This window comes from Dermacentor variabilis, chromosome 9, assembly GCF_050947875.1.
Source record: "Dermacentor variabilis isolate Ectoservices chromosome 9, ASM5094787v1, whole genome shotgun sequence".
Taxonomy (NCBI): Eukaryota; Metazoa; Arthropoda; class Arachnida; order Ixodida; family Ixodidae; genus Dermacentor; species Dermacentor variabilis.
This window is the reverse complement of record NC_134576.1, coordinates 101,595,701-101,612,923: the sequence shown is the minus strand read 5'-3', so window position 1 is coordinate 101,612,923 and position 17,223 is coordinate 101,595,701. Positions and strand designations below refer to the sequence as shown.

Genomic DNA, 17,223 nt, shown 5'->3' with positions numbered 1-17,223 from the left:
ACGTTTATACCGGTAGCTCCCAAAAAGTACAAAAATAACAACCCAACTTATCGCGACATTAACTCCGCTTCGCTCAACAATTTTTATTCTGATACTGAAATGATTGCATGGGACAATGTTCACGCCGAAAGTGATCCCGATCAGGCCTACCGTATCTTTCTCAAGAAAATCATAGCCTGCTATGAAAAACATTTCCCTTTGATACATAACACAAAACGAAGCAAAAAAATACGCGAGCCTTGGATTACAAACAGCTTGCATAAAAGAATAAAAGCCAAAAACAAAATGTACCATAGATTCGTTCAATCACGTGATGCTGCCTTGCTTACAGAATTCAAATCATATCGTAATAAATTAAACGCTGATTTAAAAAAGGCTAAGATCTCCTTCTGTCAGTGCCTGTTTGCTAAAATATACAACAGTCCAAGAAAATTATGGCAGGAAATCCATAATTTGTCTAATAACTCTAAGGTTCAGTGCTCAATTAATATTGCAGCTTTTGCTCAAGGCAAGACGGATGAAGACGCCCTAACAGAAATGAACGAATTTTTTTCCAACGTTGGCGACTACGTGTCTCCGCATAGCCATAGTGATTGTACTAAAACGCCACAGTTTGCACGTACAATACTGGCTAATTCAATTATTCTTTCACCGGTTACTGCACAAGAAGTCACAAATTTCATTTCCAGAATTAAAAACAACGTCGCCACCGGGTTGGATGGCCTGAGTGCTGTCCCTATTAAGCATGTGGCGTCTATTATAGCCTTACCGCTGACATTCATAATTAATCAAATGTTAGAGACTGGTATATTTCCCTCTGACCTTAAACTGGCACGTATAACCCCTGTTCACAAAGGTGGAGCCGTCAGTGATATAGCAAACTACCGACCAATATCTGTTCTGCCCATCTTGTCCAAAGTTTTTGAGAATGTCATTCATACACGGCTCGAAAACTTTCTTACTAAATACCGCGTTGTGAATGATTCACAATATGGCTTCCAGAAAGGGAAATCTACCGAAATGGCGCTATTACTAATCAAGAATGAAATTATTAGCAACATAGAAAACAGACTTTTTACTGTGGGATTGTTCATTGATTTAAAAAAAGCATTTGATTGTGTAAATCATAATATTCTGCTGTCAAAACTGCATGACTACGGCATACGTGGCGTCGCCCATGATCTCGTAAAGAACTATCTTTACAACAGAAAGCAGTGTGTAAAAGTCGATGGCTTGTCATCTCCGACTACTGTGGTAAAACATGGAGTGCCTCAGGGGTCGATTCTAGGGCCCTTATTGTTTATACTTTATATCAATGACTTATGTGATGTGCCTAATTCTCCCAAACTGGTCATGTATGCTGATGATACTAATATTTTCTTTTCCGCACCAACTTTAGCCCACCTAAACATAACAATAAACAATTACCTAATTAAGCTTGAACAGTGGTTGAACTCTAACAGATTAACCTTAAATATTAAAAAAACTAAATATATTATTTTTAAACCTCTCAACAAACAAAGCGATTTCGAACTCATCCTACACTTTCAAGGAATGGCCCTGCAACGCGTTGCATCTGAAAAGTTTTTGGGGGTTTGGTTCGAAGAAACACTGTCTTGGACCATGCACGTTACTAAGCTCACGATTGAATTAGGCAAAGCAGTTGGTTGCCTCTGCAGACTGAGGGAATTAATTCCAATTAGACTAAAGAATGCAATATATTATGCTAATTTTTACTCACGTCTTTCATATTGCACTTTAGTATGGGGCACTACAACAACCACCAACTATAACAAACTGGAGCGGCTCCAAAAGAAGGTATTAAGAATCTTTGAGAACTTTAATGAACACCCCAGCCTATTACCCACTGGTCCCTTATTCATTAACCATAATATGCTTAAAGCGTCTAAGTTATATGACTATAAACTATCTCTCTATATGTATAAAAATAAACTCCCACACTATACACAACATTCCCCGTATGACTACAGCATACGTAACAGGCTAATACCAGTGCCGCGTACACGTACAAATTACGGTAGATCTAGGCTGGATTACTGCATACCAACACTATATAACCTCTTAAAAAATCACATTAATTTCAATGCCCCACTTGGCACGTTTAAATCGGAGGTGCGTGATTACCTGATGAAGCAATGAACTTTTTCTCTTTTCCCCTGGCTGCTACATTTTCCTGCACCGTTTATGCATTCTGTGATAGTGTCCACCTTGTATGCTGCATCTGTATGAAACAAGTTAATTTATTCTTCATAATGTCTGTATCTGTATGCTGCATCAGTATGCTGCAATGTCATAATCTGTATGCTGCATCTGTATGAAACAAGTTCACTTCTTCTTCATAATGTCTATATGTATATACAGTTGTTCGAATTTGTGAAATCCACTGCCTGCTGCTCTCTGTAGGCCCCCAGGTCCCGTCAAGCTGTCTGCGACAGCTTTTTGCCTGGGGGCCCCCAACTAGTGTGTTGGAAATAAAGTGGATTCTGATTCTGATCATGTACATTGACAGAGGTGGCCTGGTCCGAGGCCGCCTGCTCATTCAGAATATCTGCTGAGTAGGAATAAAGTTTTCTCTCCCTCCGATGCTTCATACAAATTGTGGGAAGCCAGCAATTTGATTCTTATCCATGAAATTTAAAACGACCACCAGCAATCAAGGCCTTACATGCCTAATATCTTTTAAACAATTGCTGTACCTACATGTCTTATGTTTCTGGTAATTTTCCCCATTTTACTGACCCTGTGTACTTCCATTTTCTTATTATTAAGTTTTTAATTTTTTAGCAACTGCTCTAATAATGTTTAATTAGTGCTTATAACTTCTTTAATATTGTTTAATTAGCTATTACTATTGGTCCTAGAGCTGTAATTTCTACCCATGCAATATATTACACTTGAAACTAATTAACCGAGACTGATACGTTCGTTTTCGATGTACAGAGATGACTTTTTAAGTCGAGAAGATGGAATAGCATATGAGTAGACGTTCCCTTATGGATGCATATTCTGAAGAAAGTTTGTGGCTAACATTGCTCCGGGCGTTCACAGTGTCTATCGTGCTCACAATGTATCGGGTATTTTCAGGCAATTCTTAAAAGGAATACATTAGACATAGATTATCCCTATCGGCGACTCATTACTCGCGTCGGCAGTGCTGTTGCAATAAACCCGAATTAGACAAATATAAATTGTCAATAAAGCCACGAAAGTATTGTAGAAGTCACCTTGTAGTATCGTAAGGCTAGAGTGTGCTCTCCCTGTGCATAATCTTGTGCTGAAGATTGAAAAAGAAGACAACGTATGTGGGAAGCGCCAGAAGCAGTTGACAACCAGCCACATTTAGCTGACCCATTCAGAATTTGTATCAGAATGCAATATATGCACGTCGGAGTGTTCTATTGAAAATAGATGCATTCGTTTTCCCCTCGTAAAAACGCACTTTTGTGCATTCGAGATTATTGGTTTTGAACAGTGTGCGGCCATCTCTATACCAACTCTTACATCCGTGACCTTCATAGAACATTTGTTATCGCGCGATCGTTTATCTTGTGTGTGACCTGCCTCGTTAACTTAGTGGCTAAGGCGTTGTACTGCCGAGTGCGAGGTCGAGGGTTCGTTTTCCTGCCACGGCGGTCGCATTTCGATGTGGACGGAATGTAGAAGCATTCGGGTACCATGCTTTGGGTGCATGTAAAAAAAATAATAAAAAAGGGGGAAAAAAGACGCAGTTGTGAAAATAACCCAGAGCCATTCACTAAGGTGTCCTTCATATGCACTATGTAGTTTCGGGACGTTAAACCCCATAATTTGTTTTAATTGCGCCTGATGCATCCTGCATAGGCCCCCGTCGCTCGTGCGCCATAAAATTCCACATAACTAAGCTATGTACAGCTTAGGCATCACTAAGCCGTGGCTTTTTATTCTGGCATTAGGATCGAATTCGTGAAAAGTTGGTTCTGTCTGCGCTGGAAAGACACGAAGATACGAAAATCAGACATCTTGTTTCCAGGCGTGGCTTGCTTATAACTTTCTCTGTCGTTATACTGTACGTTGCCACGAAAAGTCTTCATTGCTTGTCCGTTATCGGCGTCGTATCGCTAGCTCTATCGTCTGAAAAATGCAGCACCTGCTGGATGCCCCTGCAATGCAACTCCTTTCCGTAGCAAACACCTACCTCGGTGTGACGTACAGAAATTATCTCGGCTTTGAATCTGAGAAAATGCCGCTCGTCAATGTCGCGCAACGCTGCAGCAGCGATGGCGGGTCTTTCCCGGACGCTAACGGATGCTTGTACCTTCCAAGTTAATAAAGAAAATTAAGAAAGTTAAGCGTGCGATAGATGGAAGAACACGTTCTTTTGGTTGAGTTTGCTTTCGGGATAACGCGAGCCCTTCAGCACCGCAGATAGGCTTCGTTCATTAGGGCAGACGACAGTCGATGAGCCTGGAACGCCTCGTCGTCTGCGTCGAACGGCCTCGTCTGGAACGGATCAGCGGGCTCCGTTAATCAGCCCTCGGCGCGCCCCTGGCGTGCATAAAGCCGAACCCCTACGGCCAAATCCCGTGTGCACACAGAACGCGCGCGTACTTTTGGAAACATTATATATATGCATACGACCTCGGATTAAGACGCTCGTTGCTTCCGCGCGTACAGGTATCGACCACGCGTGCTTTACGGCCCTTCGCATTCTGCGCCGCGCAAGAATTGCGTGCAGTGGCCAGCAAGGGCAGCTGCCGTACACGGCGACACTAATAAAGAAAGAAAGTACAAACATCGTGCATCATCAATCCATTGGTGGGCCCGTATTGACAGAACGCTCTTACGTTAGAATTGTTCGTAAGAGAAAATCACAGCCAATCCTGATGCTGGGCATATTATTAACCAAGGTGACCGTCCAATGGCAAGGAACACTTACGAACGTCTAAAGGGCTTTGTGATTTCAGCCCCTCTGTTTCTTTTCTTCTTTTTTTTTGGGGGGGGGGAGGGGGGGCTGTCGCTCATGCCCGCCGAACATTTATGGCATGAAACACTGTTGGGAAACTGTCGCTTTCGAATTGCGCGCTATCGTACGTTACTCTGCGCCGAAGAAGTTGCCGTCCGTACAACTGCACTTCAAACGAAGGAATATTGTTCAGCGCGTAGAAGCCACGTGACTTGAGGCGTGGTGCCTCTAGAGTCAACGTCACGTTTCCGCGCCGAAGCCACAGTTCTGCACTTATCCGCTAGAAAGCGCAAGTTTTCTCAGCTGACGATCTAGTCTATGCATTTCTTCCTTTATTATTATTATTATTATTATTATTATTATTATTATTATTATTATTATTATTATTATTATTATTTCCTTTTACGGCACCTTACTCCAACGCAATACGAGCGGCCGCGGCAATACGCAGCTATCAAGATTGTGTTCCCCTTTCGCAACGCCGCGGGCATTCCGGTAGTTGTGCGTGGGCATTCATCATTTATGTAAAACAGACATAATCTATAAACCGGCTTAGACGCGAGGCTTTGGGTGCGGAGTGTTCCTAAACGTTCGATCAGTCAGATTAGTAGGCGGCGCTCTACACGCTTTGGTTTGTCCGGAGATGGCGATCACGATCGATCTTTCTAGTAGGTGCGTACTTAGCACTTGCAGCATTTTCGCATTGTGTGGGCGCACTTGCCTTCTGGAGCCCGATACTTCTTTTTTTGTTCCCCTCTCGCTTTAACTTCCCCGCGAGAAGGCCTGCATGGGAGTTCGTTTGTACGCCGCCCTTAGCCGCCATTTTTAGCTATAGCATTATGGGAGGTGAGCAGTACTTTAACGTGTTAAATGTCCCTATACGCACATAGCTCACAGTGCACGCGGGATCGGGAACTGCACTGTTCAGGGGCGGATTTAGGTCAGCCTCAAGCCGGGACCTCGTCAAACTATGCAGTAAATGGGAGAGGGAAGGGGGTGGGGACTCACGTCAAACTCCATACTGTTAGCGCTGAAGTGCCAGCAGCATGTCTAGGGGGAAGGGAGAGCGGGATGTCGCCTCCCCACCCCCCTTGTCCTCTGAATTCGCCAGTGCGATGAATGTCGAACATCGCGTTTACAGTTGCACTAGAGATAAACGTATCCAGTGGAGGGACTACTGCTACAACGGCTCCAATCTGCTACATTCCGTTAGAGCTGCTATACATCCAGGCTACATATACGAGAGAAACTTCATGCTCCCAAGCTGCTCTAAAGCTCTCGTAGGCCACTCTGAAGAGGAGTTGTGGGCAGCACCAAGTGGCGGTTAATACCATCATATGCCAAGAGTGCCGTTGCGTCTCCAGCCATTCGTAAAGCTAAATTAGCTAAAAGGGTCACTGAGTTAATCCAATCCTGTACGCGCTCCCGCATGTTCGTGGTCCGCCATTGGCAAACTGTGCGCCATATTCGCCAGTTGTGCGTGTACTTTAGAAGGAAGTTAGTATGTTGGGCCCAGTTGTGGGGGGCTCGTTCGGTCCATTCCAATTCGTTCTCATGTCCCCCGTTCGTACTGTGTGACCTTGGTGGGAGAGGTATTCCTCAACCGACGACGCGCACTTGACGCGTTCGGCGCGCCAGCTGTGTCGTGGCGCTCGAGCAAACTGGAACTTATACCGACTCGGATGTAATTAGCTGCTTCGCTGTGTTGCGTTTTAGCTGTGTGTGCTCGTAACGCAGCGGACTTGTAGCTTAGTCGTTCTACTAGCTAGACGACTTTAGCCCTAAAATAAAATTGCTCGAATGGTGGACCAACGTACCTTGTGACTGTATCGCCGCGAGTGATTTTTTTTTTTTTGTGTGTGCCTTTTTGTGGCTCGTCCCCTTGGAGTCGGGGGGTATGTTCTGCTTCTACCGTGCAGGTTGACTCAATGCAGCCGCGTGATGGTTGTAATTTGTTGTTGAGTGGTCACGTACGTGGATTATCTTCATCGAGAATATTTGTAATGAGGTTCGCTGGTAGTCTGGAATCATCTTTTGGTGCGCATGAGTAGTGTCCGGCCGACAACCGTTCAGAATCGTCGTTGTTGACTGCTACAAAAAAAAAAGAAAAACTGCTCAAAAGGATCATGTTTTCGTGCTACAAGAACCTGTCCCAAGAACGCCCCTTGGCCCATTTACCACCACTGGGTACGCGAGCGTATACAGGAAAAAGAGGCCTATTGCGTCGGGGTCCTCCGACAGCATTCTAAGCAAAATATGACAACAGGAGGGCGCTGTGAATTGCGCGTATGCGTACGATCCTGCCAAGGGTGCCGGAGAGACTCGCCATATTCGTGTTATTCTGCGTGAGCCGTTCGTGAGCGAGAGGCAGCGGACTGCGGCGACGTGATGAACCTGTCGCGCCCCCGAAACCGCGCTCGGGTTTTTTTTTTTTTTTTCAATTTGCTCTCTCGCAACCCAGCTGCGCAGCTGTGTCGCCAACTGCCGGAAAACGTGCAGCGCGTGCGATCTGCGGATACCCGGAAATGGAATTACGTGATGCCTCGTCATGTTTTTCATTTTGCGCTCGTGTAAACTGTGCGGAAACGCCGGCTCGGAAACAAACCCTTTCGTCATTCTACACCTGGAAGTTGGCCTTTGCGGCAAACCTCAGCTCTTACAGGCACCGAGAGCGCAATTGTTGTTGTTGTTGTTGTTCTTCTTCTTCTTATTATTATTATTATATAATAATACTTGGGGTTTTACGTGCCAAAACCACTTTCTGATTATGAGGCACGCCGTAGTGGAGGACTCCGGAAATTTTGACCTCCTGGCGTTCTTTAACGTGCACCTAAATCTAAGCACACGGGTGTTTTCGCATTTCGCCCCCATCGAAATGCGGCCGCCGTGGCCGGGATTCGATCCCGCGACCTCGTGCTCAGCAGCCCAACACCATAGCCATTGAGCAACCACGGCGGGTATTATTATTATTATTATTATTATTATTATTATTATTATTATTATTATTATTATTATTATTATTATTATTAAATTGTGGGTCTCTGGGCACACTCGAAAGGAGTGTTTTTCACAGCGCTTGCTAACTCTGTTTTGATGAAAGTTGGGTTGGCTGTGCTAACTGAAGGTAACGTACCGTTAAAATCAGTTTCCTTTAATTCTCGTCTCGCATTTCTTATTCCCAATAGAACGATAACTCCTTTCGCTATCTATCGTCATCCCCGCAGCGATAACACGATCGTTCGTTGTGATTGCTATCATAAAACACGTCGCAGCAAAAGGTGGTGTAGCCGATATTCTAGTTGATATAGGAGGGGAAAAAAATGGAGCTTGGCAGGTCATGTGACATGTAGACCACATAACCGGTGGTCTGTGAAGAGTTATAAAATGGGTGCTAATAGAAGTGAAGCGTAGTCGAGGACGTCAGAGAACTGGCATCTCTGCAATACTGACTGTTTCAGTGGCTACCATAAGATGCCAAGGTGCACGGCAGATTGCCTGTCGGTTGAGGGTTTATACATTGCAAAAATGCGCATTTGTAAAGGCAGTTTTTTCGATTCCGCACTGCCTCAGTGACTGCTGGTATCTCTGCTGAATCGCACGGCTTTTCACGTACTATGAAAGCCCCACATCGAGAGGTTGGTTGTGCTCCGTAGCTTCCTCAGTTACCCGACTGACGATACGGACGGTGTTCATCGTGGAATATCTCTTCCTGAAGCTACAGTCTCTTCTCTTGGTTGATTGCTGTGGGACAAGATAAGCCCACAAAGCTTATGTTATACCATCCTTAGAGGTAGAGTGCGCTTGTCGACTAGGACGCACGTCGTCACCGACAATAGCGGAATTAGTGGCAATGTTCCAAGCCGCTCATTTTATCAAAAGACATGAGACACCAACAAAGTGGGTAATTTGCACGGGCTCCTTATCGGCTTTAGCATGCCTTGAAAATATTGATGACAGCCAACCACACGCACGAATACCATACGCAATATTGAGCAGTTTAAGTCAGGCTAATGAAAGGAAACATGAAGTGATGTTACAGTGGGTCCCGGGCCATGCTTGTATGGCAGGCAACGAACTAGCGGACTCATTGGCAAAATCAGCCCATAAAGACGCAGAAATTGAACTCATCCCTTTATCACCAATGGACACAAAACGGATATTGAGAGTACTAAAGAAAGACTTGTGTATGTCAACATGGTTTAATGGAAACACTAAGGAATCAATACTTTACGAAGTAGACCCTCAACTCGAATACCAGCTGGATGTACAACTTTTTAAAAGTATCGAGACACTAATTCACCGACTGCGCCTTGGGACAGCATACACAAAACATTTCTTGCATCGCATCAAACGGGCTCCTTCCCCGGCTTGCTCCTGTGGCCACGACGATGAGGATGTTCGCCAGCTACTCCTCGAATGCCCCATATACGAGATACAAACACAGCAGCTAGAACAAGAGCTACACTCCATCGATCCTCACCGGCCTTTCTCACTCGCAAAATTACTGGGCCCATGACCATAGAAAATAGCATAGCGAATAGCATTGAACGCAATTAAACATTTTTATGAAGACACAGGCATCCTCAACAAATATTAGGTATTGCACTGAACAATCACACGATGTCACTAAAACATTCTTCTATTTGTAATTATTAGTGCTTGTATATAACGTGTTATACATTTTTTTGTGCGTGAATTATTTTAACACTGTAATTCCTCATCTGTTTATATGCTTATCGAAGTCTACATCACGGCCGTGTGTGTGTGTGTTTGTGACTTTATTTACGAACTCATTGTGGTGAAACTTGCATTTGACTTTTACACTGTTATGTTCATAGGCATATAGGACTGTGCTGTGGCTTTCTCACCGTATGAAGTGATATTTTTTCTTCTTTTTTTCATTTTTCTACACATTTCTTTTATATTGTCGTTTCTGCTATGAGAAAAGGAGTAGCCGTCACCATTATAAGGTGACTACGTCTCTTTCTTTTATTTTCATTTCAATAAAAAGTAAGCACACAAAGGATGTAAACTTTCCTTAGAGTGGGGTAACCGTTAACCCTTCGACAAAACACAGGGGTCAGTTGCCACTCCTATCAAATTATTACATGATCTTGGGTTGTTACCGTATCATGTTACCGTACCGACTCACCCAACTTTCTATCCTTTTGCATTACATGTTATTGCAGTTGCCAGAATTACGTCGGCGCGCTGACGGTCGCCGCGGCCGACTCGAGTAAGAGGAAAAGCTGACTTCTCTAAAGCGTCCTCTCTCGCCCGCGCTCGCCTAAATGAGACATGGGCGACAAACAGGAAACAGCCAACGGCATCGAGGAATAACAGAGTGCTCCCTGTATTATGGTTTTCTTCTTGCCGACTGATACTATAAACGGCGCCCGAACTTAACCCGACCTCTTCTTCTTTCCTCAACGCCAGGTCACGCCACGTGTATCGTTTTCCTTCATTCTCTCTCTTTTTTTTCCCACTCCACGCATAGGGTAATTCAATAGTGCAATTCGCTCATCGCGATGCCCCTAGCCCCGTAAAAACCACCCTAAAATTGATGGTTATAACAGGGTTATCGTTATGGCTAGGCGCAGGATTACATGCAGTGAACCAAGCTTGGACCCGCCTTCTCCTCTGTACTGGATGGTTGACATAAAAATTGTAACAGCGCAAACACATGCAACCACAAAGTACCAAGGACGAGACACAAGCGCTTTAAGCAAGCGTTAAGCAAGCAAGAGACACAAGCGTTTTAATGTACTGGATGGTCCCGCGGCCTTCAAAGAATGTACAATCAGCACAAAATTGAAAACGCGAGCACTAATAAACTTACCAGAAAGCGTGGTATACGCGTTATTAAATGAGAGCTCGATGTACAGTCGCACTGTGGTCTGCTTATAAGCGATTTTAAAGTCGCAAATGTACGTTTAGGAGCCTCGGTTCAACCGCGGTTGCAGGTGTGGTGGTCGCATTACGTAACGGTTCTCGTCCTTTCTCATTCTTCTGGTCCTTCGTCATTGGCTGGCAGGACGCCGCGCATTAGTTACCGCCGGTATCGGCCGCTCGCTGCGATGGGCGACAAGGAACGAATAGAATCGAACGAAAAGAGCCCTTACGTCGCACGAGCCCAGGTGAACTGGGAAATGCAGCAAATCACTCCAGTGATTTTATACTTGGCGTTTGAGTTTATGCTGATGGTAACGTTCTCACTACTTTGCTTATCTGCATGAACTTACATTCTAGTTTCATATTAACTTCGCAGTATAGGCTAGTTTATAAAGGTAAAAACGCTTAGGCTAACCGATTGTGAGTCGAATAAAACGAGTGGCGTTAGTTGTGGAGCAAATTAGAGAGTTTTAAAAATTCTGCGCTTGATTGTACCGCAGGTTCAGCTTGACGATTGCGTCGTGTATCGTACAAGCGCCTTCGCGTTCAATTTGACGGCAAGTGATGCGAAAGCCTAAAATCGCTGGTCAGACTGAAAGAACGTCTCTACTTGTTGCCCGCGAAAATCACCATCATCATCGTCATCCTGCATTATGTCCACTGCAGGACGAACGCCTCTCCCATTGCACGGAAACACGTGCGAACCACTTCACGTCGAACTATTGACCACTAATATACGTCTGTCTGAGACGTTGTCTATAGCACTTGTCCACACCACTCGATCGTTTGAGTCCTTTGTCTGGTCCCACGCTGCGCAGCACGGTGAAAGGCTGGCTAGCCCGGTCCGCAAAAACCTGGTCAGCCTAGCCTCCGATGTATAACTCGTGTGAAACCAACTTGTCTGTGCAGAGCGCTCGCTGATGCAAAAGTGTGGCACCCACTTGCGGTCTCCGACCGAGGGCTACCTGTCCTCCCCCGGTTTCCCGCACTTCTACCCTGCGCTGTCCAACTGCTCCTGGCTCCTGGAGGCGTCGCCGGGACAGACCATCGTGCTCAGGATACTCGACGTGTCCATCAGGCCGCCCAGGGTGAGTAGACTGTGTGCAAAACGAGCCAGTTTCGGAGGCTAAATTTTTTTTATCGAATAACCTGGCTGGCTGCCATAATTAATGGACTATTCTTGAACGTCTCCAACTCAATAGAGAATTTATTAAAACCCGATACTTCTGGGAGCCAATTCGGCTTTCCTCAGAGGTTAAGGGCGTATACCACCGGCCTCCCTTCGTCTTCGCCGCCCATCGTTATTATTATTATTCGGTTTGAAAACATATACCGTTGAAAGGGAGGAACGGCAAAGCAAGAAGCAGGATGGCAACTGCCACCCTTTCCAGAGTCACTAAAAGCCCCACGACGCAGTTCCTATTACAGTCCGTTTTGATTGCCAAATTCCGGTCTGTTAAAACTTAAAATCAAATTAAATTCTGCACTTTCACATGTCAACACCGCGATCTCATTTATTAGGCATACGGTATAGTGGTGCACTTCTGGCTAATCTTCAGCACCAGAGGGTTCTTTAATGTGCGCCCATGCTTGGTACACGAGCGTTTCTTTTTTGCACTCCGCCGAAAAGTGAACGTGGCCGCCGCGGTCGGGATCGAACCCGCGACATCGAGCTCAGCAGCGCAACGCCGTACGCCCACTGAGTTACCACGGCGGGTTATGAAAATCCCGGAAAACTCGTTCTTTGATCAAGTGGCAGAGGTACGTGGGTGCAGCAGTGTCTCCGTCTGCCTAGACAAAGTGGTCATTTCGGAAATCATGGTCAGGAAAGAAAATAGGTTCTTTTTTTTGCCTATACCTAACCAGAACCAAAACAAAAAAGATTCCGACAGAACTCATTTCTCGATAATTGTCGAGGTTAATGCGATTAGCATTCAAGCAATGCAGCTTGAACATACCCAACTACCACCGCTTAATCGCGTGACGTATGAGGGGTTTACTGCAACCGGCTCCTCTTTTGCGTTAACGTAACTTGACCTACCGCCCGATTTCAAGTTGCGCCCCCTCCGCCCCCGATTTTCGTGCCACTGCTAGCGCATTCATCGTCGTCTTCCACAGCTGGCTGGCTCTATCTTGAAGGCGATCGCCTTACGCGATTAACGGACGGACAGACGGACAGTTTTCTCGTTGGGTAACCATGAAATGCTTACGCATTTAATAAGCCGCAAAGTATAAGTTCATTTATACGCAAAACTTCTTTCATTCTAGCGGGAAAGAATGAAAAAAGAAACGTTGTTTGTTAACTACATTTCACATTCGTTTTTTTTTTGTTCCCGATGCTCGCGTCAGCTAACGGCTGGCATCAATGCTAGCGTGACGTATTTCCTGTTGCCAGTTTTCGCCAAGTGTCCGCTCGGGTTCAATTGATTTCTCTATCATCCGATGGTGACCATGTAGCAGCACACAGATCCGGATCACCCCGATCGCGATCAGGCGGCGTATAGAAAAAAGTTTATTTCAACAAAAGATGACACGAACCATGTGAGTCACAGTGACGCCACAATTCCACCAGGACGATAACGTCTTCAAAAGAATGTCCGAGTCCACATGGCCTCACTCACATATAGAACAGACCCACGGAAACGCACACTTACACATAAACTAATTGTGGCGATATGCAAAATGATGTTTAGTATGTACGATGTACACAATTGTTATGTGCAGTGATGATCTGAGAGAGACACATTTGATAATTTTGTTATGATCCTAATAGCCATGACGTTTATCGCGCGCGTGGTGCGCGCATATTTATATAGAACTCTTCAATTTCAACTTCGTCAGTGGCTCACGGTTTCTCTACAAATATTGCTTAGACATGCCGTTCAAGTGGCAAATATTTTTACTATTCTTAATAGTCAACGTTTCTAAACAAGCACCGAACTTTATTTAAAAGAATGAAAAATACTATAGCGAAGCTTGCTTGAAGACGAATTATTATCCATATACAGAGTGTTTCAGCGAGCACTTTGAAAATGTTTAATCGTTGGCTGTGGCGGATAGCTCAATTGTAGTTTATGAGCCGGTCTACTCGAAGCGGCGGCCACTACTTGCACAAGAAATCGATATGCGAAATCGACTAATTAATAAGAATTCACTAATTAACTTTTTGCTAATTATGACACATATTTCAATTTACAAATTCTAGCAGTGGACTTCGCAAGGTGGATCCATTTGGAACGGCTTCTCAGGACGACACCAGTTTCGAGATATAAATTCGCGAACTTTGCGGAGAAACGCATTGTCGTTCCAGTTACTTGTGTGCTTCAGTGCATGAAATGACGTTTTGTTAACAAATTAACTGGAAGGCCAGTGCATCTCTCCGGTCACTCAGGTCACAGGTCGCTGAAAAACGCCGAAAGTATCCCTTCGGTCTCACCTCGTTTTACAAGTTTCCACTTTCGGAAGAATATGCCTTGTTATAACACACCACTCGGGAAGGGCCGTATACACACCGATCGCACCTACCATACAAAAATTTTGAGGGCGCTTAAGCTTCGTCTTTAAGAGCGGAACACGATAACATTCATAGATCCCCAACTGCTTCTCACGCTTCCTGGCAACTGCAGCGTATGTAACCGTAATGCTTACCGGGAAATGCTGGCGGCGAACGCTATGTACGAAGGCGAGCTCTCTGGTAGAAACGCGGCCTACGCGGCCTCTTGCGTGGGCCGCGATGCGATAGATGCGCGGATGCGGCCGCCATCTGGAGGTGTAGCAAGGAACTGGGCGCGCCGCTGTGTGAATGGTAGAAACGCCGGAAAATGGGCGTGTGTTTAAGTTCCTACGTAACGGAATTATGTTTTCTCGCATATTCAAATTACAATCTGATGCTATCATGTCTTTAGGTTGTGTGTAAGTCGTACTTTAGGAGTTTTCTGTTGCATCTTACTTTGAGAAATTAGTTTACTTACTCCTTTGCAGTACACGGAGGGCCTCAGTGGTTGGGTATGCTGGTTTGTAAATATTTTCTTCACGGAATGACGGTCGACGCTGGAAGCGAGACACTGAAATCGGGCCCTTAACGCTATCGCCTTAAAACCTACACATGAAAAGTGGCAGGTCATGCTGTTAGCTCGTACTCTTTCTTTTTCGTTGCTCTGGGCTGTTCACTTACATTGACAATTATTGTCAATGTTTTCTGCATACTGTTTAAGGCGAAATCCTATGTTTAAAGCTCGCGTCATATGGGCGCGTTGTGAGGTACCGAAAAACAAAGCGTGCCGGGAAAGGGAAACACCAGCGCCGGAGGAGGCTTCTGAGAAACGGCGACGGAGCGCAGTCGGAGAGTTGAGGAAAATGTCAGCGGCGGAACCGGAGGCCGTTGCAGGAAAAGGCAACAGCGGCGCCGGGAAAGAGGAGGGATATGCAAGGAGCAGCGCAGTAGGAGCGTTGAGGGCAAGCGCGGTGGCGGCGCTGGGGAGGAAGAGGGAAATGTCATCGGTGGCGCCCGTAGAACGTTCGGGAAATGGCGGCAGCATGCTCGCAACGCGCTCGCCCACCTTGCTTACGTGGCCGCGTGGGCTCAGAGCTTCGTTACGCATCACTAGGGGCGACGACGCACCAGGCCCTAGTCGCGGGCAGGGAAGACCGAAAGAGTACACCACGGTGGAAGAGGCTAGAGCAGGTCGAAATGCCACTCATCGTAACCGCCGTCGGGAGGAAGTGGCTATAGCTGAAGCTGCGGTCGACCTAAGAAGTATGCAACGCCAGAGGAATGTGAAAAAAGAGGACGTGAAACGAAGTAAATCATGTGTCTATCTTTAATGCATCGCCACTCAGGCTTTCGCCTTCAAGTCGTTTAGGGATAACATAAGAGATCCTGTGAATTATTTACAGCGAAGCTTTATATGACTAGGTTCCCCAGATAAACTTCGTCGCTGTTGGCAGACAGTTTAACCAATCACAGCGGAAGGCGCGTGCCGCGTGCGCCGCTTGATTCATTGCGGCACCACTAGATGGCGCTCTGCTCTGACCTCTTTTTTCAACGAATCAATTGTTCCTTCTCGTCAGTTCGTGTACCATTCAGGTGCGATACCTGCAACGCCATTGGCGGCGCTCCTCACAACGCTCGCGCAGCAGTGTAGGGCATCTCGATGCTCTGAGACGCCTTCCAGACAACGCTATACTTTCTTGTCGCTTTCAATGCTTCGCCTTCAGGTGAAACTGCCATTCTTTTTTCAAGCAAAGCTTGTATTGGCTCACAAGTGGCGTTGTGGTGGTCCGCAAAAAAAAAAACGCACTTTCTCCTAGGGCAGAGCAACTGCGGGTATGGGCGGTTTGATGGGTTGACAGCTGCGCCATCGTCGGAGCGTGAGTCATTAGCAAGGATTCCAGCTGCATAGGCGCGCGCACACGCCACGCACGCGTGTGGGCCGTTTCGGCCCACACGCGTGCCGTTTCGTTTCCGCCGGGAGGGAAAGGTCAAGAAAGTGTAACGCGCGCGCTGCGCCGGCTTCGCTTACCGTTCAGTTCAGTCTCGGGAAACGAATGGGACGGCCACGCGTTGTGCGTTCCCCCGAGAAATGGACAGCCTTCGACGAGTGGCTGCGAAAACTCGCCCGTTAAAAGGCTCGCCGTCGGCGCGCCGATCCAGCCGTTAAGGGCAGTCTAATGCAGCGTGAGCGCGCGCGCACGTTACGTCTCGTTGGCGAGAACAACAGTGGTTAGTTCGACTGTTGGTTCGACGCGCTGGCGCGGCCAACGTAACCAACGCAGCAGCGTCGAGTGACGCTTGCTCTCGCGCCTTTAGAGCCGCCCGAGACCACGCAATCCGACAGCAGTGAGAAGATCCCGAGCTGAGGGAGCGGAAGGCCGACGCAATCCGGCACCGTTACCTACGGGTTACCTAACCGTGACGAAGTTCACGTGCACGCAGGGCAAGTTTCGATAACCCCCATTTTCCGGTGGAAGTAGAATTGGCCACTTTTTTACGACTCGTCTCGTAAAAAAAAAAAAAGAAGCAATGAACGACCCCAAAACACGTCTGTGAAAATTACGTCACTGCCGACACGTTCCCGCGATCAGCTAAGCAATGCAATTTGTGCGCGGTTTGGCTGAATGACATTGCATCACAAGATGCGGCCACTGACATCCATTTTCTCGCCTACGTATCCTCTATTCTCGCATTCCATTAGCAGTAATACGTAGTATGCGTCCATAACTAATGCATAGATGGATGAACTAAGAAACCAAAACTTTGATACCATGGCGATCGTTGTGCTTTTAAACGCGGGAATATGTGCACCTTAATCAGGGTTACCGTGATCAGAGTCCATATAGATTGCGTACTCGGATAACGTTCTGCCGTC

The 17,223-nt window shown here is 46.2% G+C and overlaps 1 protein-coding gene across 1 annotated transcript in view; it reads left to right on the top strand.

Annotated features, from left to right (window-relative positions):
• Positions 1-17,223, top strand: part of LOC142557184 (uncharacterized) — a 109,571-nt gene that overhangs the window by 75,576 nt on the left and 16,772 nt on the right. Inside the window, exon 4 of the mRNA XM_075668856.1 lies at positions 11,765-11,943. Coding sequence (XP_075524971.1) covers positions 11,765-11,943 — 179 coding nt within the window. The remainder of the gene's footprint in view (positions 1-11,764; positions 11,944-17,223) is intronic.